Below are 27,179 nucleotides of genomic sequence, written 5' to 3'. Positions count from 1 at the left end.
CACTATTCCTTCAAACATACCCATTTTTGCTTTCCGAGATAATGTTCTCGACTTCCACACATTCTTTAAGGCTCCCAGGATTTTCGCCCCCTCCCCTGCCCTATGATTCACTTCTGCTTCCATGGTTCCATCCGCTGCCAGATCCACTCCCAGATATCTACAACACTTTACTTCCTCCAGTTTTTCTCCATTCAAACTTGCCTCCCAATTGACTTGACCCTCAACCCTACTGTACCTAATAACCTTGCTCTTATTCACATTTACTCTTAACCTTCTTCTTTCACACACTTTACTAAACTCAGCCACCAGCTTCTGCAGTTTCTCACATGAGTCAGCCACCAGCGCTGTATTATCAGCGAACAACAACTGACTCACTTCCCAAGCTCTCTCATCCCCAAGACTTCATACTTGCCCCTCTTTCCAAAACTCTTGCATTCACCTCCCTAACAACCCCATCTATAAACAAATTAAACAACCATGGAGACATCACACACCCCTGCCGCAAACCTACATTCACTGAGAACCAATCACTTTCCGCTCTTCCTACACGTACACATGCCTTACATCCTCGATAAAAACTATACACTGCTTCTAACAACTTGCCTCCCACACCATATATTCTTAGTACCTTCAACAGAGCATCTCTACCAACTCTATCATATGCCTTCTCCAGATCCATAAATGCTACATACAAATCCATTTGCTTTTCTAAGTATTTCTCACATACATTCTTCAAAGCAAACACCTGATCCACACATCCTCTACCACTTCTGAAACCACACTGCTCTTCCCCAATCTGATGCTCTGTACATGCCTTCAACCTCTCAATCAATACCCTCCCATATATATATATATATATATATATATATATATATATATATATATATATATATATATATATATATATATATATATATATATATATATATATATATATATATATATATATATATATATATATATATATATATATATATATATATATATATATATATATATATATATATATATATATATATATATATATATATATATATATATATATATATATATATATATATATATATATATATATATATATATATATATATATATATATATATATATATATATATATATATATATATATATATATATATATATATATATATATATATATATATATATATATATATATATATATATATATATATATATATATATATATATATATATATATATATATATATATATATATATATATATATATATATATATATATATATATATATATATATATATATATATATATACATATATATATATATAAGCATGAAGAAAACTATTGATGAAGGAGGCAGGTAACGTAAGAAATGCAGATGCGTACAGAACTACGTGTGGAGCTCATATTACCACGATTATCATCAACTCTTGGCTCCCAATGGGCATAATGAAATGATAAAAAGTGTAGAACATAAGATGTTGTTCTATATATCATTGACCTTAATCATCGAGTGTCTTGACACTCTCGTGGCAAGGAAGGACACAAAAATTACGTAGTATTCATTGTTTATTTTCATGTAACTTCTCACACAAACTCTTACCTCACTGAACCGTAGAAAACGATATAAAGGTTTTTCTTGTAATTTCTATCTTTAGAATATGGTCCGTAAAGTTTAGAACTTCTTATATCTACACACCCACATACACACAAACATACATCCATTCACATTCACTGTTCAGAGACTTTTGTCAGCCATCACTACACATGCTTGTGCTCAGACTTCCACCAGTTCTTAAACATTATCTTTGGAATACTTTTAGCATTTCACGTCCCTTAAGAATAAAATCATTCACTACTAAGTTATGATTCAACACTAAGTTATAATTCACTACCAAGATATAATCACTACCAAGTGATAGACATAATGTTTATACAGGTGAGCAAACCATAAGAACCCGATCTACGACCCATGGGCTGTAGAAAAGTTTTCAAGAGTAACTGTGCCAGGTAGAAGAACCCTTGCCGGCACGCCCTGTATAAAGTGGAACAAGTGAAGGTAGATGATTAAGGAAAAGTGTTATGGGAAGAGACAAAAATTTTTCCGTGTCCTATCGGAGTGTCACATAAAAATGGTAGAGTAGTAGATGATAGAGTGTTACGCGCCAGTGAAAACTTTCCAATGAAAAATTAAATACTGACCTCTCCTGATAGAGGCATACTTTTCCCTAAAATATTTTCTAAACTTCAGATACACATAAAATGCTTTACGCAAAGGCACATCGTGTATTGTGAACATGCCTGAGTTAAGAGCACCCTTCATTGGAGGTTGTCTTCTCCCATAATGACCCCTTATGAGGTATGCCCAGCCCTCATAATGAACCTTCAGGACGTGGCCTCTCTTCATAACAAACCTCAGTGGGAGTGCCCTCTCCTCATAATGAACCTTCAGGGGGATGCTTTTCCCTCATAACAAACCTTCAGGAGGATTCTCTTTCCTCTTAATGAACCTTATGGGGAATACCAACTCTCATAATGAACCGTGAGGGGATGCCCATTCCTCACGATTAACCTATAATGGGAATGCCCACTCCTCATAATGAATATTCAAAGGGAATGCCCACTCCTATAATGGGGATGCCAACCCCTCATACTGAAGATTCATGTATATACCAAGCCCCTCATAATGAACATTTTTGGTATACCCATCCATCGTAATAAATCTTCAGGGGAGATGCCCACCATTCATAGTAAACCTTCAGGGAGACATCTTTCCCCCATAATGAACCTTCAGGGTGGTTACGCGTATTTCTCATAATAAACTTTTAAGGGGATTCCCATCCCTTATAGTGAACCTTCAGGAAGATGCCTATCCCTTATAACAAACCATCAGGGAGATGCCTATCCCTCATAATGAGCCTTCAGGGGATGCTCTCCCCTAATAATGAGTCATCATAGGGATGTCCTTCTCTCATAATGAACTTTCAGAGGGAGTGTTAACCATTAATATGAACATCTACCGTGCTTCGCAATGAGTCTTTGAATATTTATTCGCAACTAATTTTCCATGTTTCAACACAGGAGATATTCAAAAAGTGGCTTTTTGCCAAGGTCTACTGACGAGGGAAGGCAATAAAGCTAAATGACATCGATGAAATTCCAAAAGGAACACGTTCCATTTACTTCACTCATATTCCTGGTCGTAACAAAACTAACCCATTGTTTCCTCACACTTCCTTGACTCATTGCAGTGATGGCCACTTTGTCGTTTCAAATTCTTGTAAATAATAAGATGTGCTGTTTTGCCCTTTTCCCCCTTCATATTTCTCTTTTCATCAAATTTACTTTATTTGCACTTTCCTCTCACTGTCCATTACTCATCGAAATGTACCACTTCTCCACATTTTCCCTCCACTTCACTTTCATCATTCTGCGTCTCGTATTACGCCAAGTTGTGATGAAATCTGAATCTTAAATACCTCTTGTGCCTGACCCTGAGACAGCTACACTGGTCGTCCCGTTTAGGACACCCTCCTGGTCATCTGTAAAGCTATACGCGACCTCCAGAGGCCTACAGACACACCCAGCCCTTAGACTCTTTCAGGAGGAGCTCAGAGTACATAGTCCACCTTTTCAATAGATTTGTTTTCGTGTAACAGTTTTGAAATAAAAGAATATCTTTCCCAGTCTTGAAGCCCTCAAGATTTTTTGTTAACTGTACCAGAACAAGGTTCTTGCGGCAGAGCAACCATTCAGCACCCACACTTCTATGCCAGGCATTTTGCAGTCATCACATAAGCTAACAGCTCCGTAAATATTTCCTAGGATGACTAGGTTGTCATGTGGCATATCATGTTACCAGATATGTACATCACATTATCACCTCTGTCTTATACATTTTCTTGGCTCGTGTCTTTCATTTTCAAGCTTCCTCCAGCGAGCGGTGTTAGCTTACACCACACGCTTCCAACGGTGTCACTTCATATACAAGCCTCCAGCAGTGTCAGCTTGCAATATGCTCCTTCCGCGGTGTCAGCTCACAATACGCTCCTCCACCGGTGTCAGTCACATCACACGCCTTCAGCGGTGACAGCTGACAGTGCACGCCTCCAGCGGCTTTAGTTCACGGTACATGCCTCCGGCGGTGTCAGCTGACAGTATACGCCTCCAGTGGCGTCAGTTAAGAGTACACACCTCCAGCGGTGTGAGCACTCATACAGGAGGGTTATAAGGCACCCATGTCACCAGCAGGTGTGTCATGAGCTCTTACCATGGGAGGACTCTAAGAAACCCATATCACCAGCAGGTGTGTCACGAATTCTCACCACAGAGAGCTGTAAGAAAGCCATGTCAACAGTAGGTGTGTCACAATTTCTCACCACGGGAGGACTTTAAGAAACCCATGTCACCAGCAGAAGTGTCATGAGCCCCTACCACAAGGGAACTGTGAGAGACCTGTCACTAGCAGGCGAACTCTTCTTCGTCGTGGTGGGGATGAGAGGGTCGTCCGTGGTAGTGGCTGTAATAATCGGGAGGGACGCCGTTGGGTCTCTTGGTAGGTTCATGGTCGACACCAGCACGACACCTACGGTACCACACGAGGGCGACAATTACCCCCAGTAGGAGGGCAACCGCCAATGTCGCTCCCAGGATGAGCCAGAGGCGTCCCCCAGCAGTACTTGTGGCCGATGATGCTGGCAGTGGCAGCGTCTGGCCCTCGCTGCACAGGGCGCCCTTCTCCTAACATGGAAGGTGGCAGGAACCATAATGAGATGTAAATATTTACAATTGCAAATCATCTGAAACTTTATATTTTTCAAAATGTATGCAACATTCCAAAATTACTTCAGTTTTCTAATGCATCTGCTATTCATGACCACTGAAGTGAATACCTCCTCAGTCAATCGTAATGAATAACCAAAGGAGGAAGGAGCTCACCTGGTGGTCCTGGTGGGCGGCAGTGCGGGTGTGAGCGCGGGCACGGCGACTCAGGGATTTGGTGAGGCCATGGACGCACACCTGATACTGCGTGCTAGGCAGCAGATCCTCTAGCAGGTAGGTCCTGGAGGTTAGACCCAGCGTCGGCGAGGAAGACAGCTCGGCCTCTTCTTCAGCTGACTGGTACGTCACCTGAAGTAGCAACAACACTCTTACTTTGCAACTATAAATATCTATATTAACACATAGGTTGATACACAGATTGATGATGGCAGTCTCTCAGTGTCTCAGTCACCAAAGGTAGTAAGACTCCGTCACCAGAGTTAATGAGGCTCTTAATGTCTGTCACTAGAGGCAATGAGTCTTTAATTGTCTCTCACAAGAAATAATGAGTCTCCGTCACCAGAGGTAGTGAGAATCTTAATGTCTTGTCCTCAGAGGTAGTGAGTCCCTCGATGTCTCTGTCATCAGAGGCAGTGAGTCTCTTGATGTCTGTCATCAGAAACAATAAAGCTTTTAATGGTTCCTTCACTGGAGATATTAAGGCTCTTAACGTCTATCACTAAAGGTAGTGAGGCTCTTATTGTTTCTGTCATTAGAACAGTGGCAGTTTGAGTGACCTTTGGCTTTTAACAATGGAGGTCAATGATTGAGCCTTGAACCCCTGACACTAGAGGACAATGAGTGATCTTCGACCCCTGAAATTGGGACTGTCACTTGATGAGGAGTAACATCCGACACTGGAGAATACTGATTAACATTTGACCCGTGAAACTAGGTTATACACAATGAAGTCTAAGTGACCCATGATCCGACAATAAGATAGACTTGGTGACCCATGCCATCTGACGGTGGAATATGCTGATTGATCTTTGACCCCTGATATTAAGAGAGACACTCTGTCACTTGATCCTTGACACTAAAGGACATTGAGTGATCCTTGTCCCCTGAGATTAGGAAGGACTTGGTGAACCTTAAAGTTTCAAGGCTGACCTTGAAGCCGTAGACGGCGGAGGAGTTGGTAGCCTGCCAGGACACGAGGAAAGACTGGCTCTGGATGTCCTGTATGGCCACCCGCAAGATGATCGGCTGCGGACAGAAGGACGAGGACGACATCAGCAGGAACGACTGCCCATTCAACGCCTGGCAAGACAAGAACAAAACGACCATTATACTCTCAACTGTCGTCTGCAGTTCCTTTATTTGTGAAATCTCACCACATCACATGATATACTGCATCGGCTCACCACATCACAAGGTATACTCATCAGCCCAACGCATTACAAGGTACACTCTATCGCCTTACAACAACATAGGGTATACTCTATCAACTAACCATACCACTAAGTATATTCTGTCAGCTCGGCACATCATAAGGTATTCCCTATCAGGTCACTGCATGAAAAGGTATACTTTATCAGCTCAAAACACCACAAGGTATATTCTACAAACTAACCACATCAAAAAGTATAATCTATCAACTCACCACATCTTAAGGTAAATCGTATCTGGTCACAGCATTACAAGATGTACTCTATCAACTCACCACATTACAAGGTATACTCTGTCAACTCACCACATCACAAGGTATGCTCTGTCAATTCAAAATATCACAAGGCATACCCTATCAACTCACCACATCACAGGGGATAGTTTAACAACTCACCACATCACTAACAATCTAGATCATTAAACATTAAACAATGCTGTGATAATCTGAAAACTATCTCAGTAGCAAGTACATGTAATCAGCCATAAATGTTTGTATGTATTAGGAGGGCAAAAAAACAATTTTGGAACTGTCGAATTCGATATTTCCTTGAAAGACTGTCTCAACCTCATCGAATACACTTAAATACAATATAGTGCAAGTTAGAATGTTACATATTTGTAACCCACTTGTTAGCTCATATTAACTTCCCACATGTTAGTTCATATTAACTTCCCACATGTTGATTCATATTAACTGTTTTCTCTCAAAGCATCCTTCCTACAAATGTGAAGAATATGTTGGATTATATGACCAGCCTTCGTCCATCCGCTGAGAACGCCTTATAGAAGTGTTATAACTTATACCTAAGTAAAGACATTCTATAAGACACCTCGTCCCATAGTTTTACCCTTGATACCTCATTATACGTTTTCATCTGTTTATATTCGGCCTTTGTGTGGAGATACCAAGCGAAAATGAGTTAAGAGTGGCTTAGGGTAAAATTGAATGTAACAGGAGGACTGGATGAGGAGCAGAAAGTATTTGGGGGAGCAACGCTTTACATACGCAAGTGTACTATGTGAGATGTGGAAATCTCAGGAAGAGTAGTGAGTGGTGGACAGAGGAACTTAAATTAGTAATGAAAAAGAAAAGAGAGGTGTACGGAAGTTATCCTGGAGGAACAGAGTGCAAATAACTGAGGAGTACAAGAGAAAATGGCAGGAAGCAAAAGGAAGGTACAGGTGCTGAATAAGAGGGTAAATGATAAATTGGGTGAGAGAGTAACGACGAACTTCTGAGAGAATAAGAAAATTTTTTAGAAAGTAAGGGAAATTAAGGAACAAATCTGAGTACCAAAGAGGGCAGTAGAAAGAAAATAATAACAGGCAAAGACGAAGTGTAAAAGAGATTCAGTGATTATTTGAAAGATTCTCAAATGTGATATATGATATACCGGTGGATGTGGTGTTTCTGGAGGGAGCGTTTCAGAGTGAAACAGTCCTGGTACATGGCATGATGAAAAGGGAGGAAGTTAGGGAAATCCTTGCGTAAGATAAAGTGTAGCAAAGCGACAATAGTGAATGGGATTTTAGTCAGTACTTAGAAAGGGGATAACAGTTTTGTTGATTGATTGGTCATGCTATCTTACGTTAGTTCGGCTCAAATAAAATAAGATACGACAGGAGGACACAATAAGCAATAGCACTCACAACAGAACAGATTGCACAAAATAAGCAGACGGGGGACAGTGTCAAATAATTTTCAGAGACATTACGATAGCTTTCGACAAAGTCTGGCACTTAGGCTTGAAATATAAAATCCTTCACCTTAACAGACCAATAACCCTAGAAAAACTGTTATGTGATTTCTTCGATGACAAGGAGGCGAAGATTTCATTAGCATACTTTTTTATTTAGAATGCGGAGTACCACAGGGGAGTGTCCTGTCCCCAACACTCTTTACCATACACACCGGAGACATTCCCAAACCATCAAAAGCCTCAACATCTGCTATGCTGATGACATAACACAAATAGTTGGATACCATGGGAGATCGAAAGACATGATAAGTAAAATGACAGCAAAGGTTATTACTATAATCAATGAATTTGAGAAAAGAAATGGAAAATTAAAACACCTGAAAGTTCACCCCAGTACACCTGGGGGCAAAGTCACACGCCTACTTATAGTCAGTGATGAACCGACGGACTTTCAAGAGTCAGAAAAAATGATTGACCTCAACATTAACTCCAGAGTTTACTTATGTAATGTAAAAGATCGTAGACAGAAAAGTATGATCGTTCTCACCAAGCTTTATAGACCTAGAAATATGCCAATAAGATATAAAAACACATCTCTTCAAAGCCGTAGTTCTTCCTATACTGGACTATCCTCTATAACTACTCACACACTCAGCAACACACAACTTAACTCACTCCAGATAATTCAAAACAAAGCACCGATATTTGCCACTAATCAAAGATACCCTTTCACTCTCAACACAGAACAAATTCACGAAATAACACAAACACAACCTTTCAACATGATAACAGACAGTGCCGCAGTTAGAGCCTGGGAAAAAAACTAGAAGCTCGAGACAACGAAACATTTCAAAAATCAAAAACATCCCTCGAAACGATACAAAGATTCCATAAAGAATTAACTTCCCAGCAGCCTTACAAAAATCACCAACCCACCCCTTCCAATGTACAAATGAAAATACCTTTAAACCCTTTATTTAACCAGATAACATAGATTTAGATTAGCAAAATGAATTGCCCACCAACTGTCTCTCTTCAACTTTCCTTCTTCTTTCCCACAACTTTACCTTCACCTGTTCCATCTCTTCAATTTTTCTTTACTTTTCTACGAATAAAGAGGTGCCTGAGGACTAGCAGAATGCATTCAGAATGCCCTTACTTAAAGACAAGAGGGACAAAAGTGAATGTTCGAATTAATGGGGTATATTTCTGTGGATTGTAGTAGTAAGGTATATAGGAGAATTGCAAATCAGAGAGTGGTAGCATGCAAAGAACAAATGAGTGGGGAATAATGGTATGGCTTCAGGAAAGGTAGATGTGAAGAAATCTTGTGAGAAATACAAAGAAAGTGAATCGTATATGGCATTTATGGATCTCGAGAAAACGTATAGTATGGTTGACAAAAAGACCTCGTGGAAAGCGGTAAATGAAAAGCTACTGGTACCAATGAAGAGTTTATACCAGGACAGAAAGACATTCGTGCAAATGGGAACGGAGGAAGGAAAGGGTTCCCGGCGAAGGTGAATCTGCATCGCCTTTCATCCATAAGATGAGGCTTCAGCATCTCTCAGCCACAACATAGGGATTCAGGTTCTTCGAGTCATTAAATGGGTCTTTAACATCTTCCTCTCATAACATGGGGCTTCAACATCTTCCATCCATAACATGGGACTCATAGGGCTTCAAGGTCATCACAATATGATTCATTGTATGATGACCAGGTGTGACCCAAAATCTTTATGTCCAGGTAAAAGATGAATTGTTCAAGATATATGAAATATGCTTTATAGTATCTTGATAAGCCTACACTCATGAAGACATCTTGATACATTTCCTCCGCAGTGGCCACCTGGGTATAGTAGGAAACACTCACTGCCTAGAACAACTGCTGAGTGAAATACTTGAGAGATGGACTTTCTGAGGCTACTTCTGACGCTGAGGAAGCTGTACTTCAGAGCCTATTTTTAGGTGAGTCCCAGTCACTCCCTAGGCACGTGTGAGTCATATAAGGATCTGTCACAAGCAACAGACACTATCTAGTTAAGTTTCCACCAGAGATGAGTGGTCTGCTACAACTAATAGCTACAACCAAATAAACCTGAAAAATCATATCGTACCTTAGGTTGGTCACAGATGAGGTCGATGGGCTGCTGAACCTGGGCGGGATGGTTGAGGAGCCACTCCCAGAGATCCACGCTTTCACACCCACACCTCATCGGGTTACCTGTTAGGGAGAGCGAGTCACTCTTGAATGATGATGGGATAATAAATTATACAGTCTTATGTTATATATGACAGGAAACCTTCAAACACAGCTCTAGTAACTCATCCGAATATAATCATATAATCAGAAGACCCTTTCCAGAAATAGGTTTTCTGGTCTTTAGACTATAGACTAAATCAGTGTGAGGATCTATGGCATCAAGGAATCTCTATCCTTGCACTTCCCCTTAACCGTCAGATTCCTTGATCCTACTTAAAAAAAGAAAAAAAAGACTCACCATGAAGGTAAAGTTTCTCAATCGTCCTCTCCACAGGCTCGAGGACGGTCGGCCTCAGCACCTCTAGGTTGTTGTAGCTGAGGTCGAGGCTGGTGAGGCGGGGCAGATGCTGGAAAGCTCTCGGGTGAATGATAGTGACCCAGTTGTCCCGTAGGATGACCTCCTCCAGTGCCTCAGTGTACCGCAGCGTCGTTTCCTCCACCTCCGTTAGCATATTGACCGACACGTCCAGCACCTGCGATGGTGGGTACACTATTACACTTATACGCACAGTCGATCATACACGCATACAGTCCATGCATCCATAAAGTCGTACAGTCATATAGCTATAAAGTCACAGGTCATGAATATGTAATTATACGTTAATGAAGCCATTTAATTACAAAGTCATACGTCCATATAGTTTTAAACTCATACAGTTAAGAAACGATGCACTTACATAATTATGTGATGATGTCATTCGGCCATACACTTATATCACTAATGAACATTTCCATACAATCATGCAGGAATTGGAACACCGTCTGACAGGGCCAGTACACTGCGACACCTGCTATAACAGTTTCAAGGTAATACAGTGATCTTGAGTGGTGCAGCCTTGAAGTTGTTTCCATACAATGATGACAGAATATCATACAGTTATGATGTTATTTAGTTATACACTTTTTTATGTTAGTTGAGACGGCACGAGCAGCTGATTTTATATATATATATATATATATATATATATATATATATATATATATATATATATATATATATATATATATATATATATATATATATATATATATACCCTAGCCTAAGCCAGGTACCCGGTTTATCGACCAACCCCCAGGGGTGGATGAAGAGCTAGGTTGACTGTGGACCGACGGCCGCAACCAGGGTTCGAAACTATGCTCTCGACCCTGGGCGGCCTGTGAATGCGTCACGATCAGGAACGTTAACCGCTCCACTACGGGAGTCCACTTGTACAGTGCACGCAAAGTGGAGGTTATCTTGACTGGGTTGGAGTTATATATATTACAGCAAAATCTGTAACAGCTTACCTTTAAATGTTTTGAGTCGGTGGGCAGCTGGTCGAGGTCTTCGAGTCTGTTGTGGGTAAGGTTGAGATGAGTGAGAGAGGACATCCCACGCAGCCGCTCCCTGGGCAAAATTCTAAGCAAATTAAATCCAAGGTCAAGTTGAGAGAGCTGAGAGAGAGTACTGAAGGCTCCCGGCGACACCTTGTTGATGGCCCCGTGTCGGAGATTCAGGGACCTTAGGACGGGCATGTGTGTGAGCTCGAGGCTCGTCAGTACTGTGAGGTTTGTGTGCGTCGCTTCCAGCAGCTCCAGGGCAGGTAAAACCATGCCTTTGACTACTGCCAGACCCGTCAGACGGTGGAGAGGGTTTCCCGACATGTTGAGACTCTTCAGATGAGTCATCCCGTCAAAGAACATCGCGTCGGGGAGCTGTGAGAGCTGGTTCTCGGCGAGGTTCAATCTTCTCAGGAGAGAACCTTGAAAACTCCCTCTATAGAACTCCCTAACCATGTTGTTAGAAACATCTAAGACCTCAAGATGTTGCAACTGTGCCATCGCCGTGGTTACCTCAGTCATAAAGATGTTAGAAGCATAGAGCTCCTTCAGGTTCTTCAGCAGTCCTAGAGCAGGACATATATCCATCATGGGGTTGCCACTGACGGAGAGATGTTCCAGTTTTGTTGTGATCATAAGAGATCTACAGCTGTTTAGTCCTAAACTATTTCCAGAGAGGTCAATCTTTGTGAGATCAGAGAGACCAAGAAATGTTGCCGGTTTGAGATACGTGAGTCTGTTTCCCCCAAGGTTGAGAGACTTTAGAGCCATGCTGGCGTCAAAAAACTTCTCAGGTATGCTGTCAATATTGCAGCCATTCAGATCCAGAGTCTCAAGGTTTGGAAGACCAGCAAGACTATTGACGTCCAGTGTTGAAAAACTGTTGCTGCTTAAGTCAAGATTCCTCAACTGAGTCAACTTAAGATAACCTTTGTGAAGATGGTGAAGGTTGTTGCCTCGTAAACTTAGGCTGTCCAAGTACACAAGAGCTTCAAAAGAACCCTCTTCTATTTCTCCGACTTGTGCGTGGTCGATGGTGAGGTGCCTTATTGGAATCTCCGTTTCAAAATACTCCTTTTTGATTGTAGAAAGTTCATTCCATGATAAATTCAACTTTTCTAAACTCGTTAGACTTTGGAAAGCATTCGGAAAAATTCCTCTGATATCATTATTGTCTAGATTTAGTTCTACCAGGGTAGTGAGACCAGAAAACGCCCGCTCACTGATGGTCTCCAGATAGTTGTTAGAGAGATACAGTCTCCGTAAATCGGTCATATTCATGAACACATTGTCTCGAATACTTGTGATGTGATTCTCCTCCACATGCAGCTGTCTGAGTAAAGTAAGGTCGCTGAAGACCCCTTCTGTAAGCACTGAGATGTTGTTACGATCCAGCCAGACAACATCTAGGTGTTTCTGGCCCCTAAGAGCTTGCTGGTGAAGGCTATTGAGGTTGTTGCCGGACACCCTCAGGTACCTTAAGGCACTGACATCATGGCTCAGGGTATCAGGGAGAGCCAGAATCTCATTATCCTGTAAACTTAGATATTCCAGATTACGAAGACTGGAAAATGCTCCCGTGGCCACCACTTCGATCTTGTTGTTGTGAAGGTGAAGCTCGCGGAGTTGTGACACACGTGAGAACAAACCTCTCTTTATCATCGTCAGTCTGTTGTTTTGCAAAAAGAGCTTTCTCAATTGTGTCGTATTCTTAAATGTTATTTCATCAAGGTCATTTATTTTATTGTGATCAAGCTTCAGGTTGTACAGGTTAACATTAGCCATGAATAAATGCGGATATATTTCATGAATGTTATTATGACTGAGAAGTAAAGTCTCCAACTGTATCATATTCCTGAAGGTCTCCAACACCACAAATCGAATAGCGTTGTGCTCCAAGTTGAGAATTCTAATGCTCGAGGAATTTTCAAAAGTTTGTTGTATCACCTCCCGTATGTTGTTCCTGGAAAGCACAAGTTCCTGAAGATTTGGAAGGTTACAAAAGAGACCACCGTGAATGGCCTGGATATTGTTGCAACTGAGATCAAGGATCCTCATCCTTGGAGTGTAAGAGAAGGTCTCTGAGTCTAGATGCATTATGTTGTTGTGCCCTAGAAACAACGTTTCCAGTGCTGAGTTTTCCCTGAATGCATTTTTGGTCACAGAGGAAATGGAATTCATGTACAGAGACAACGACAGAAGTCCTGGCATGCCAGCTAGACTCTTGCTCTTTATTTTCCGGATTTCATTACTACTGAGGTCGATGTATTCAACAGTGCTGAGAGGCGAGACAGCCCCTGTGTTAAGCTCTGAAATGTGGTTCCAGGCTAAATCCAGTTTCTTAATATTCTTCATCTTCTGCAGCGAAGTCACAGGTAATTCTCTTAGATCATTACTTATCAGGTTGAGCTCCTGTAACGATTCTTCTAAGCCATCAAACGCAAAATCAGATATCAAACTGATCATATTACCCTTGAGGTTCAGTCTTTGGATGTTTATTTTCGTAAACCCAAAGCTGGGAAGTTCCGTAATGTTGTTGGACTCGAGGTTTAATTCCTGGAGTTGTATCAGCCTGTAGAGCGCTGCTTGAGGCACGGCCGACAGCTTGCAGTGCTTAATGGTAAGGCTCTCGAGAGACTCTTCCAGCCCTCTAAAGCTGTCGACCCCTACACTCTGAAGGTTAGAGTGAGAGATCTGCAGGTTACTCACGCCAGCGCTGCGATTAAACGTACCCGGCGGAAGGGACGTTACAACGGTTTCCAAATCATAGATTCTGAGGGACTTAACAGATTGATGGACAAGACTGAGGACGCTTGCCACCGTGTCCAGAGACACCATAGGACACTCCAGGAAGACTCCATCGTCGTTGTTGTAGCAGGGACACCAGGGGTTATCCTCCCAGCTGGGGCATGCTGACACAAGGACCTCCTGGGCTAAGGTCATCAGAGGCCAGGCCAACGCCAACACCGCCACCAACATTCTGCAGCTCTGCATCATCATCTCGCCAAGATAACCTGAAAGCACAATACGGAGTCTTGAAGTTACGGGGACGCTAAGCCTTCCTTATCAGTCGTGTTCACATAAAATATGTAAGTTTTTATTAGTCAAATTGTAATACAAGATATATTACAAAATGAAATTCTTCTTGGCTTTGAGAGCTCCCTAGTGTTTCTACATTAAAAGAATAATAAAATCAATAAAGCAATAAAATATTAAAGGAAACACTTTAATATTTTACTTTTCTATTGTGATGACAAATGATTGAAAAGGAGGATGCTTTTAGGTACAAAAGACTTTCTGTATCTATCAGTACGCTGCATGGGCAAAGCTAACCTCCTTCCTGATTTTAAATAAGTGTAACAATTGTATAGCGGATGGGTTACATCTTTCATAATCCTATCTACTTGTTTCATTACGCCTGTCTGATAAAGCTTATCTAGTGATGTGGTCGACGCACCTAATTTTCCTGCTTTTTTAACAATTCTTCCCAACTTATTTTTATCTTTACAAGTAAGTTTCCCATACCAGGCAGTCACTGAAAAATTTAGAACTGATTCTAATATTGATTTGTAACATAAGTGAATGATAACTTTATCTTTTTTTAGGTTGCGCAATATACGTACAAAGTGTAGTCTTTGGTTACATTTCCTTGACACCATATCCGTATTAACACTGCCTTTCAACTGGTCATCAATCATAAGTCCCAAATACTGGTTTACTCTTTGAACGTGTTCTTCCTCAATTGTTGATAAGTCGGGTACATGTTTATTTTTAGTTCCGAAATTGAATATCATCTTAGTTTTCTTAACATTAAGCTCCAAAGAATTTTGCTTACTCCAGTCAACAAATTTTTTGACGAGTTAAATAGGGTTCATAATTATCATTGACAACTTTTCCTAGGATAACTATATCATCGGCATATTTCATAATAGTACAGTCATCAGTTCCACTCCTACAATCATCTGTGTACAAGGTAAAGAGAACAGGGGACAATACACAACCTTGGGGGGCTCCTGTGTTGGTAACTACCACATTAGACTTGACATTATTTACATTGGTATATTGAGGTCTCTGCGTTAATAAGATGTTTCTATTTACACTCATTTGTAACATTTTATTAAGCAAAATATGAGGTTGCATTGTGTTAAATGCTGAACTAAAATCGATGAACAGTGCTCTAATTTGTGATTTAGTCTTATCTAAGTGCTCGTTAACATCATTTAATAATGTAAGTGTTGCATCCTGTACACTCCTATTATAGCGATAAGCAAACTGCATAGGGTCTTTTGAATTATTTGTTCTTTCACAGATGTAGTTTTTCAATATACTTTCTAAATTTTTCATAATGTTAGATGTCAATACTACAGGTCTAAAATCTTTGGGATCTTTCGGATAATTAATTTTTGCAATAGGTTTCACTTCCGATTCTTTCCATTTATAAGGCACCACTCCCTGATCTACTGAGTCCTGAAATAATGTGGCCAGTGCAGGTGTCAGTTGTTTAGCACAGCGTTTAAGTACCCTTGCAGGCATCCCGTCAGACCCTGTAGCTTTACCTGCTCGTATTTTCTGCATCAAGATAGAGAAGCTCACAAAAAGAAAGAAAAAAGACAGAACTCTTACAGTAAAAGTAGCTTTGGACTAAGGTTAATGCATCAGTCTCCATTTTGTCTCTTGTGCAATGTTTTTCCTGATGCAGGTACAGTGGACTGGCCTAGTAGTGTTCCTGATGCAGGTAAAGTGGGCTGACCCACCAGTGTTCATGATGCAGGTACAATGGGTAAAAGGGGGTGGAGGTCAGGGGGTGGTCGGCATCGGTAGCGAGATGCGCGGTCAACTACTCGTTTTATGCAATCTTGTCTTGATAATTTTTTCATGATGGTTTGATTGATAACAGGATGTGCTTTTAAGTTACCTTGAGATAGATTAAAGTTACTGATATTAGCAATCAAGATAGATTCAGAAACATTACGGGTAGCCTCATTCGATAAGGGTACAACATGACTGGGTTGTTAAGGTCTTAAACGTGATCGTTTTCTTGCCAGTGCTTTGCAGTAGCATTACTGCAGACACTTCTGCATTCTGAATGATCAGACGAGGTAAAAGCAACTGCTGACAACAGCGCGGCATCTAGCGCCAGGGTCAGGGGTCATCATTGCTCATGGTCCTCCGACACCTTGTCCTCGTGTCGACAAAAATGTCAATCACCAGCTCTCCTTCAGAAATTATTAGGCGCCTCGTGGGCAAAATATCAAAAGGTAAGAATAACGGAAGTGACGTTATGTTTAGGTTCTTTCATAGTTTGTATCAATAACGTAGCTGTAAGTTAAATGTAGAGGTTAGATTGTTGGGCTCACACAAGACATGACATCGTCCAAAGCAGGTCCCCTATAAGATCAAGGAAACTGTAAAATGCTGTATTCACAGTGTTCAAACAAGAAAATACAATGGGAACATAACAATTAATGACACAACGAAAGTGTATCAAGCGTGGAAGACTGAGAGTATGAATTAGAATAGTGATTAATTAAGGAAAGTGAATTAACACCACTGGTCATCTATCACGCCTCAGAACAGAGACAAGAACTGTCTGGGCAGTTTCCCTGGAGCATTACTCCCAAGGAGGTGGGCGCTCTTATCGTCAGGGTCTAAGACTATTCGCTTAGCCCGGGGAGTGGAGAGGACATACATTCATACTAATCCCTGCGTGTCATACTTTGCATTGTCAACGTGTTTAGTTTGTAAGGCTCATTCTCTGTGTATGTAACGTGCCAGTAATGTGCCTACAGGTGCACTGATGGCCTGTACTTTGACAGGGCTTCCATCCAGGAAGAAAGTCTTAGTTACGTGGAGATGGAGTAGGTGAGCCGTAATAAGGGCGTGCTTGACCCAGCGGACCAGCCTGACCTGGAGAGCGAGGTCCGTCGTTGGGTCACGGACCTGTAATCGCGCAGAGACACGGACACTGTCCCTCTACAATCCACATATAAGATCATATTTCAAGGATATATGCAACGATTTGATGCTTCATGATGTGACTTGTAACACTAAAGACCTGAGGTCGAACCGCCGGTCATTATCATTCTGGGCGGCAGGAATTACAGTAGTCAGCTTGTTTCGCTATGTAACTGGATTAAGTGCACCTCCAATAATCTTCCTTTGTCCATCAGTTCTTTATTGTTTGAGTTCCTCAATTGCAATAACTGATAATACTGACATCAATGTGCCACACCTATTCCTCGATATTTGGTTTAGCACCTTTACCCATGCATAATGTCTCATTATGTTTGCATTGTCGTAACTATTCAAATGTTACGACGTCCTATTCAGCATTTACATATGTACCTTTAAGTGTCATTCTCGGCCAAGAATGGCACACGAGAGACGAAATTTTTTGTGATGGTTTTGGGAGTTAAAAAGCTTTATGAATTGTTTGCACCTGATGAGGCGGATTGTCTCCGTGAAACATGTAGTGCTGCATGTATAGAAATATCACTTGTTAAATAAATATACCTGAACTTCTATTGCTAAAAGCAGTGAAAAGCTTTTACCAAAGATGTAAGGCAAATGTACGAGTAGGAAGAGAGGAAAGTGATTGGTTCTCAGTAAACGTCGGTTTGCGGCAGGGGGTGCGTGATCTCTCAATGGTTGTTTAATTTGTTTATGGCTGGGGTTGTTAGGGAGGTGAATGCAAGAGTTTTGGAGAGAGAGAGAGAGAGAGAGAGAGAGAGAGAGAGAGAGAGAGAGAGAGAGAGAGAGAGAGAGAGAGAGAGAGAGAGAGAGAGAGAGAGGCAAGTATGCAGTATGTTGTGGATGAGAGGGCTTGGGAAGTGAGTCAGTTGCTGTTCGCTGATGATACAGTGTTGGTGGCTGATTCGCGTGAGAAACCGCAGAAGCTGGTGACTGAGTTTGGTAAAGTGTGTGAAAGAAGAAAGCTAGGAGTAAATGTGAATAAGAGCAAGGTTATTAAGTACAGTAAGGTTGAGGGACAAGTCAATTAGGAGGTTGGATTAAACTGAGAAAAACTAGAGGAAGTGAAGTGTTTTAGATATCTAGGAGTGGATTTGGCAGCGGATGGAACCATGAAAGCGAAAGTGAGTCATAGGGTGGGGGAGGGGGCGAAAGTGCTGGGAGCATTAAAAAATGTGTGGAAGGCGAGAGCATTATCTCGCAAAGCAAAAATGTGTATGCTTGAAGGAATAGCGGTTCCGACAATGATATATGGTTGCGAGGCGTGGGCTATAGATAGAGTTGTGCGGAGGAGAGTGGATGTGCTGGAAATGAGATGTTTGAGGACAATATGTGGTGTGAGGTGGTTTGATTGAGTAAGTAATGAAAGGGTAAGAGAGATGTGTGGTAATCAAAAGAGTGTGGATGAGGGAGCAGAAAAGGATATATTGAAATGGTTTGGTCACATGGAGAGAATGAGTGAGGAAAGATTGACAAAGAGGATATATGTCAGAGGTGGAGGGAACGAGGAGAGGTGGGAGACGAAATTGGAGGTGGAAGGATGAAGTGAAAAAGATTTTGAGCGATCGGGACCTGAACATGCAGGAGGGTGAAAGGTGTGCAAGTAATAGAGTGAACTGGAAGGATGTGGTATACCGGGATTGAACTAGGGCAGGTGAAGCGTATGGGGTAAACCATGGAAAGTTTTGTGGGGCCTGGATGTGCAAAGGGAGCTTTGGTTTCGGTGCATTATACATGACAACTAGAGACTGAGCGTGAACGAATGTGGCTTTTGTTGTCTTTTCTTAGCGCTACCTCGCGCGCGTGCGGGAGGAGGGCGTTGTCATTTCATGTGTGGCGGGGTGGCGACGAGAATGAATAAAGGCAGCAAGTATGAATTATGTACATGTGTATATATGTATAAGTCTATGTGTATATATATATATATATATATATATATATATATATATATATATATATATATATATATATATATATATATATATATTATTATTATTATTATTATTATATTTTGTCGCTGTCTCCCGCGTTTGCGAGGTAGCGCAAGGAAACAGACGAAAGAAATGGCCCAACCCCCCCCCCCATACACATGTATATACATACGTCCACACACGCAAATATACATACCCACACAGCTTTCCATGGTTTACCCCAGACGCTTCACATGCCTTGATTCAATCCACTGACAGCACGTCAACCCCGGTATACCACATAGCTCCAATTCACTCTATTCCTTGCCCTCCTTTCACCCTCCTGCATGTTCAGGCCCCGATCACACAAAATCTTTTTCACTCCATCTTTCCCCCTCCAATTTGGTCTCCCTCTTCTCCTCGTTCCCTCCACCTCCGACACATATATCCTCTTGGTCAATCTTTCCTCACTCATTCTCTCCATGTGCCCAAACCACTTCAAAACACCCTCTTCTGCTCTCTCAACCACGCTCTTTTTATTTCCACACATCTCTCTTACCCTTACGTTACTCACTCGATCAAACCACCTCACACCACACATTGTCCTCAAACATCTCATTTCCAGCACATCCATCCTCCTGCGCACAACTCTATCCATAGCCCACGCCTCGCAACCATACAACATTGTTGGAACCACTATTCCTTCAAACATACCCATTTTTGCTTTCCGAGATAATGTTCTCGACTTCCACACATTCTTCAAGGCCCCCAGAATTTTCGCCCCCTCCCCCACCCTATGATCCACTTCCGCTTCCATGGTTCCATCCACTGCCAGATCCACTCCCAGATATCTAAAACACTTCACTTCCTCCAGTTTTTCTTCATTCAAACTCACCTCCCAATTGACTTGACCCTCAACCCTACTGTACCTAATAACCTTGCTCTTATTCACATTTACTCTTAACTTTCTTCTTCCACACACTTTACCAAACTCAGTCACCAGCTTCTGCAGTTTCTCACATGAATCAGCCACCAGCGCTGTATCATCAGCGAACAACAACTGACTCACTTCCCAAGCTCTCTCATCCCCAACAGACTTCATACTTGCCCCTCTTTCCAAAACTCTTGCATTTACCTCCCTAACAACCCCATCCATAAACAAATTAAACAACCATGGAGACATCACACACCCCTGCCGCAAACCTACATACACTGAGAACCAATCACTTTCCTCTCTTCCTACACGTACACATGCCTTACATCCTCGATAAAAACTTTTCACTGCTTCTAACAACTTGCCTCCCACACCATATATTCTTAATACCTTCCACAGAGCATCTCTATCAACTCTATTATATGCCTTCTCCAGATCCATAAATGCTACATACAAATCCATTTGCTTTTCTAAGTATTTCTCACATACATTCTTCAAAGCAAACACCTGATCCACACATCCTCTACCACTTCTGAAACCACACTGCTCTTCCCCGATCTGATGCTCTGTACATGCCTTCACCCTCTCAATCAATACCCTCCCATATAATTTACCAGGAATACTCAACAAACGTATACCTCTGTAATTTGAGCACTCACTCTTATCCCCTTTGCCTTTGTACAATGGCACTATGCACGCATTCCGCCAATCCTCAGGCACCTCGCCATGAGTCATACATATATTAAATAACCTTACCAACCAGTCAACAATACAGTCACCCCCCTTTTTAATAAATTCCACTGCAATACCATCCAAACCTGCTGCCTTGCCGGCTTTCATCTTCTGCAAAGCTTTCACTACCTCTTCTCTGTTTACCAAATAATTTTCCCTAACCCTCTCACTTTGCACACCACCTCGACCAAAACACCCTATATCTGCCACTCTATCATCAAACACATTCAACAAACCTTCAAAATACTCACTCCATCTCCTTCTCACATCACCACTACTTGTTTTCACCTCCCCATTTGCGCCCTTCACTGAAGTTCCCATTTGCTCCCTTGTCTTACGCACTTTATTTACCTCCTTCCAGAACATCTTTTTATTCTCCCTAAAATTTAATGATACTCTCTCACCCCAACTCTCATTTGCCCTTTTTTTCACCTCTTGCACCTTTCTCTTGACCTCCTGTCTCTTTCTTGTATACATCTCCCACTCAATTGCATTTTTCCCCTGCAAAAATCGTCCAAATGCCTCTCTCTTCTCTTTCACTAATACTCTTACTTCTTCATCCCACCACTCACTACCCTTTCTAATCAACCCACCTCCCACTCTTCTCATGCCACAAGCATCTTTTGCGCAATCCATCATTGATCCCCTAAATACATTCCATTCCTCCCCCACTCCCCTTACTTCCATTGTTCTCGCCTTTTTCCATTCCATATATATATATATATATATATATATATATATATATATATATATATATATATATATATATATATATATATATATATATATATATATATATATATATATATATATATATATATCTAAATTCTATTTTGCTTTGTCGCTGTCTCCCACGTTTGCGAGGTAGCGCAAGGAAACAGACGAAAGAAGTGGCCCAACCCACCCCCATACACATATATATACATACACCTCCACACACGCAAATATACATACCTATACATCTCAATGTACACATATATATACACACACAGACACATACATATATACCCATGCACACAATTCACACTGTCTGCCTTTATTCATTCCCATCGCCACCTCGCCACACGTGGAATACCATCCCCTCCCCCCCTCATGTTTGCGAGGTAGCGCTAGGAAAAGACAACAAAGGCCCCATTCGTTCACACTCAGTCTCTAGCTGTCATGCAATAATGCCCGAAACCACAGCTCCCTTTCCACATCCAGGCCCCACACAACTTTCCATGGTTTACTCCAGACGCTTCACATGCCCTGGTTCAATCCATTGACAGCACGTCGACCCCAGTATACCACCTCGTTCCAATTCACTCTATTCCTTGCACGCCTTTCACCCTCCTGCATGTTCAGGCCTCGATCACTCAAAATCTTTTTCACTCCATCTTTCCGTCTCCAATTTCGTCTCCCACTTCTCCTCGTTCCCTCCACCTCCGACACATATATCCTCTTGGTCAATCTTTCCTCACTCATTCTCTCCATGTGCCCAAACCATTTCAAAACACCCTCTTCTGCTCTCTCAACCACGCTCTTTTTATTTCCACACATCTCTCTTACCCTTACGTTACTTACTCGATCAAACCACCTCACACCACACATTGCCCTCAAACATCTCATTTCCAGCACATCCACCCTCCTGCGCACAACTCTATCCATAGACCACGCCTCGCACCCATACAACATTGTTGGAACCACTATTCCTTCAAACATACCCATTTTTGCTTTCCGAGATAATGTTCTCGACTTCCACACATTCTTCAAGGCTCCCAGAATTTTTGCCCCCTCCCCCACCCTATGATTCACTTCCGCTTCCACGGTTCCATCCGCTGCCAAATCCACTCCCAGATATCTAAAACACTTTAGTTCCTCCAGTTTTTCTCTATTCAAACTTACCTCCCAATTGACTTGACCCTCAACCCTACTGTACCTAATAACCTTACTCTTATTCACATTTACTCTCAGCTTTTTTCTTTCACACACTTTACCAAACTCAGTCACCAGCTTCTGCAGTTTCTCACATGAATCAGCAACCAGCGCTGTGTCATCAGCGAACAACAACTGACTCACTTCCCAAGCTCTCTCATCCACAACAGACTGCATACTTGCCCCTCTTTCCAAAACTCTTGCATTCACCTCCCTAACAACCCCATCCATAAACAAATTAAACAACCATGGAGACATCACACACCCCTGCCGCAAACCTACATTCACTGAGAACCAATCACTTTCCTCTCTTCCCACACGTACACATGCCTTATATCCTCGATAAAAACTTTTCACTGCTTCTAACAACTTGCCTCCCACACCATATATCCTTAATACCTTCCACAGAGCATCTCCATCAACTCTATCATATGCCTTCTCCAGATCCATAAATGCTACATACAAATCCATTTGCTTTTCTAAGTATTTCTCACATACATTCTTCAAAGCAAACACCTGATCCACACATCCTCTACCACTTCTGAAACCACACTGCTCTTCCCCGATCTGATGCTCTGTACATGCCTTCACCCTCTCAATCAGTACCCTCCCATATGATTTACCAGGAATACTCAACAAACTTATACCTCTGTAATTTGAGCACTCACTCTTATCCCCTTTGCCTTTGTACAATGGCACTATGCAAGCATTCCGCCAATCCTCAGGCAACTCACCATGAATCATACACACATTAAATAACCTTACCAACCAGTCAACAATAAAGTCACCCCCTTTTTTAATAAATTCCACTGCAATACCATCCAAACCCACTGCCTTGCCGGCTATCATCTTCCGCAAAGCTTTTACTACCTCTTCTGTGCTCACCAAATCATTTCCCCTAACCGTCTCACTTTGCACACCACCTCGACCAAAACACCCTATATCTGCCACTCTATCATCAAACACATTCAACAAACCTTCAAAATACTCACTCCATCTCCTTCTCACATCACCACTACTTGTTATTATATATATATATATATATATATATATATATATATATATATATATATATATATATATATATATATATATATATATATATACCTTTATCCCCTTTTCCATTATACAATAGCACTATGCATGTATTTCGCCAATCCTCAGGCACTTCACCATGATCCGTACATACAGTGAATATCCTTACCAACCAATCACCAACGCAGTCACTCCCTTTTTTGATAAATTCCAGTGCAATACTGTCCAAACCCGATGTTACAATAGCACCGTGTTAGTGTAACAGAGGCAGGCTATATGTAGCATCATGCTAATGTGTAGCGTCGTGTTCCTGTAACAGAGACAGGCTATATGTAGCACTGTGTTAATGTAACAGAGGCAGGATATATGTAGCATCGTGTTACTGTACCAGAGACAAGCTATGTGTACACTCTGTTATTGTAACAGAGAAAAGCTACTGCAACACAGTCCTAATGTAACATAAACAGGTTACATGTAACATCGTGTCAATGTAACAGAGGCAGGCTATGTGTAGCATCGTATTATTGTAATAGTGGTAGAGTGTATGTAGCATCAACAGAGGCAAGCTATATGTAGCATCGTATTAAAGTAACAGGGACAGGCTATATGTAGACAGGCTGTATTCAGCACCGTGTTAATGTAACAGAGGCAGGCTATATATAGCAGAGTGTTTATGTAACAGATAGGTTATATGTAGTACCGTGTTAATGTAACATAGACAGGGAAGGAAGAACAACAAGCAGGAAGAGCACAAGTGAGTCTGGAAAGAATGAAAACTGATTCGATATCTTAGAATTTAGGCTCTTGGAGTCCAAGTGTCTTGAATGGACAAAGAATAGATAGTAGATTAAATGCTGCCACTGACGTGCTCCTTTCATGTTTCTTGTCCAGAATGAAACAGAGAAATCTGGTGGACTGTAAAATCTTGAAGGAATTGCGGCCTAATGAGGCATGGTCGGACGCGAGGGTAGCCATTCTGGAGTTTGTTGAGGGACGCAAACACTAAGGATGGACCTGTCACTACTATTATCGAACTGGTGTATCCATCAGGGCATCATTCATGGGGAAAATGCAAGCTAAAGACTATGAAAAAGATGGAGCTACAGGAAATATATAGCCTGACGATACTCAGTAAGTCAACGAGCCATGGAAACTAGGTCGAAAGCTTGGGTGAAGTCACTTAAGGAAAGAGCAACAAAGGTCTTGCGTTTTTTTTAGACTGCAGGATCTAAAGTCTGCGAAGCTAGTGAGGCGGCAGTGGTTCGCAGTAGCCTAAATATTACCAAACAGTTGAGGGTCAGTGAGATTTGCATTGCCTATGTAATGTATGTCACATACAAATATTTTGCATTATAGTTTGGACGTTAGGGTGATAATGAGTCGTAGCTCATCACGAATGAGACTGTGAAGATGTTTGCTTCCGTACTGGAGAAATATGTGAAGCCTTCCAGTTGGCTGAGAAAGCATGACAATGCGTCCATTATCATCCACAGGTGCTACCAGTATGTAACATTAAACTGGTAATAAATTTCGATAAAATCATATGATTCATTATGGAAAACTAACTTTAAGCTCCTAAACGAGTTGGGAAAAATGGCGAATCTTTGTATTCACTTTTACATTTTTCAAAGCAAGAAAATTCTCATTGGTATAATTAAGAATGGAAATTCAATTAGGGTTTATCATAGCGCTCTAGTCTCACCGAGAGATTGAATGTATTAAGCTCAAGGAAAACTTAATGGGGGTTGTGCTTATCTACTTTCTCCAGTTTATTCAAAGGACAACGAAGTTTCTTGAGCTTACCGCACGTTATCAATGGCCGTGGAGAGGTCCTGGCTGAGGTGTCCGTCGCTGTTGCAGATTTCCTCGAACTGTTTTATCTTTTATTATCTTTTCTTTCCGATTACTTCACTAAATTTATTATTATATCATTATCGACCACTCTACATCTATAATCATCTCAACACTTTTACGTCATTTTCATATACCTTTCGGTACATTCTTTAAGAAAATGTGCACCTTTAAATCATGCATCATAATCCAGTTGTTATAAACAAAGAACCAAGATAACTTTAGAAGCTTCTGTTGCTTTTCCCCCGAGCACCCGTCTTGCTGTGCCGAATGTTAATTGGCGCACTCACATCTGTATATCTCTTCAAAGCAAAGTTTCTTCACTTCGTTCCTCTCATATTTCATACTTTTAAGATATTTCGTCACCACGACACATTTCACTATTATCTGCTTCGGAAATATTAGCGAGACGAACTGATGTACACCGAGCAAAGTATCCGTTGATTATTTGGTGACGAGTCAGTCAGAAGCCAAGGGAGCTACGGTGGCGCATACTTTCGTCCTGACGTTCCACAGGGTACTGACGCGCCTTAGCAGTAGGCACCCACCGCACGCCTGGCCGCCCGCCATGACATCAACCTGCACCCAACCACCATTTCACCCTACCACCTCTTCACTACCACCACTTGCACCCTCCCGCCACTTTACTAACACCGCCTACACCCTACCACCGCTATACCACCACCAACCACAACCTACACCACTATACAAACACCACCTCCACCTTCATTGCAGTAACATCACCTGCATCCTATCACCACTGTACTACCACCACATGAACCTTACCACCACTGTATTATAATCATCTGCACCCAAACGCCACTTTACCATCACAACCTGCACCCTACAACCACAGTGCTACCACCATCCAAATCCAACCACCACTGTGCTACCACCACCTGCACCCTATCGACACTGTACTACTGCCACGTTCACCCTATTGCCATTGTGGTACCACCACTGCACCCAAGCACCATTATGCTACTAAGAAGTGCACCCTAACACTACTTTTTGTTTACGTTGGAGGTTCCAGTCACGGACGAAAGTCCACATCAAGATCAAGCCTTGACTTAAATATGTAGAGAGTTATGAAAGGGAAAAAGAAGAGACAAGAGAAAGTATTGATGACATCTTAAAGTGTGTCAGGTCATAGTCATTGGGAAAGACATGAGAAGGTAGAAATTTCCAATGCTTCGAGGTGTAGGAAAAGAAACAGTTATTAAAACGGCCAACCCCTGAGTTGCCATCGGCCACCAGTAATCATGCGACGCCGCAGTTTGCCGAGTAGTGCACGGTCTAACTTGTGATGGGGGAACACAAGTGGCCAGCTTCTGGGAGAAAACACCAAAGTGATACCTCG

General features: G+C 41.6%; 1 protein-coding gene across 1 annotated transcript; it reads right to left on the bottom strand.

The window, feature by feature from the left end:
• Positions 1-1,536: 1,536 nt before the first annotated feature.
• LOC139765872 (uncharacterized) lies at positions 1,537-26,341 on the bottom strand. The gene is made up of 7 exons (XM_071693738.1): positions 25,772-26,341; positions 11,441-14,487; positions 10,392-10,626; positions 10,008-10,114; positions 5,912-6,061; positions 4,919-5,110; positions 1,537-4,720 (listed from the first exon to the last, which is right to left on the bottom strand). Exons 2-7 carry the CDS (start codon positions 14,471-14,473, stop codon positions 4,442-4,444), a joined length of 3,996 nt encoding a protein of 1,331 aa, XP_071549839.1. The 5' UTR covers positions 14,474-14,487; positions 25,772-26,341; the 3' UTR covers positions 1,537-4,441.
• Positions 26,342-27,179: the final 838 nt, after the last annotated feature.

This window comes from Panulirus ornatus, chromosome 56, assembly GCF_036320965.1.
Source record: "Panulirus ornatus isolate Po-2019 chromosome 56, ASM3632096v1, whole genome shotgun sequence".
In the NCBI taxonomy this organism is placed as follows: domain Eukaryota; kingdom Metazoa; phylum Arthropoda; class Malacostraca; order Decapoda; family Palinuridae; genus Panulirus; species Panulirus ornatus.
Note: the sequence above shows the minus strand (reverse complement) of the source record. Positions and strands in the feature narration are given on the sequence as shown.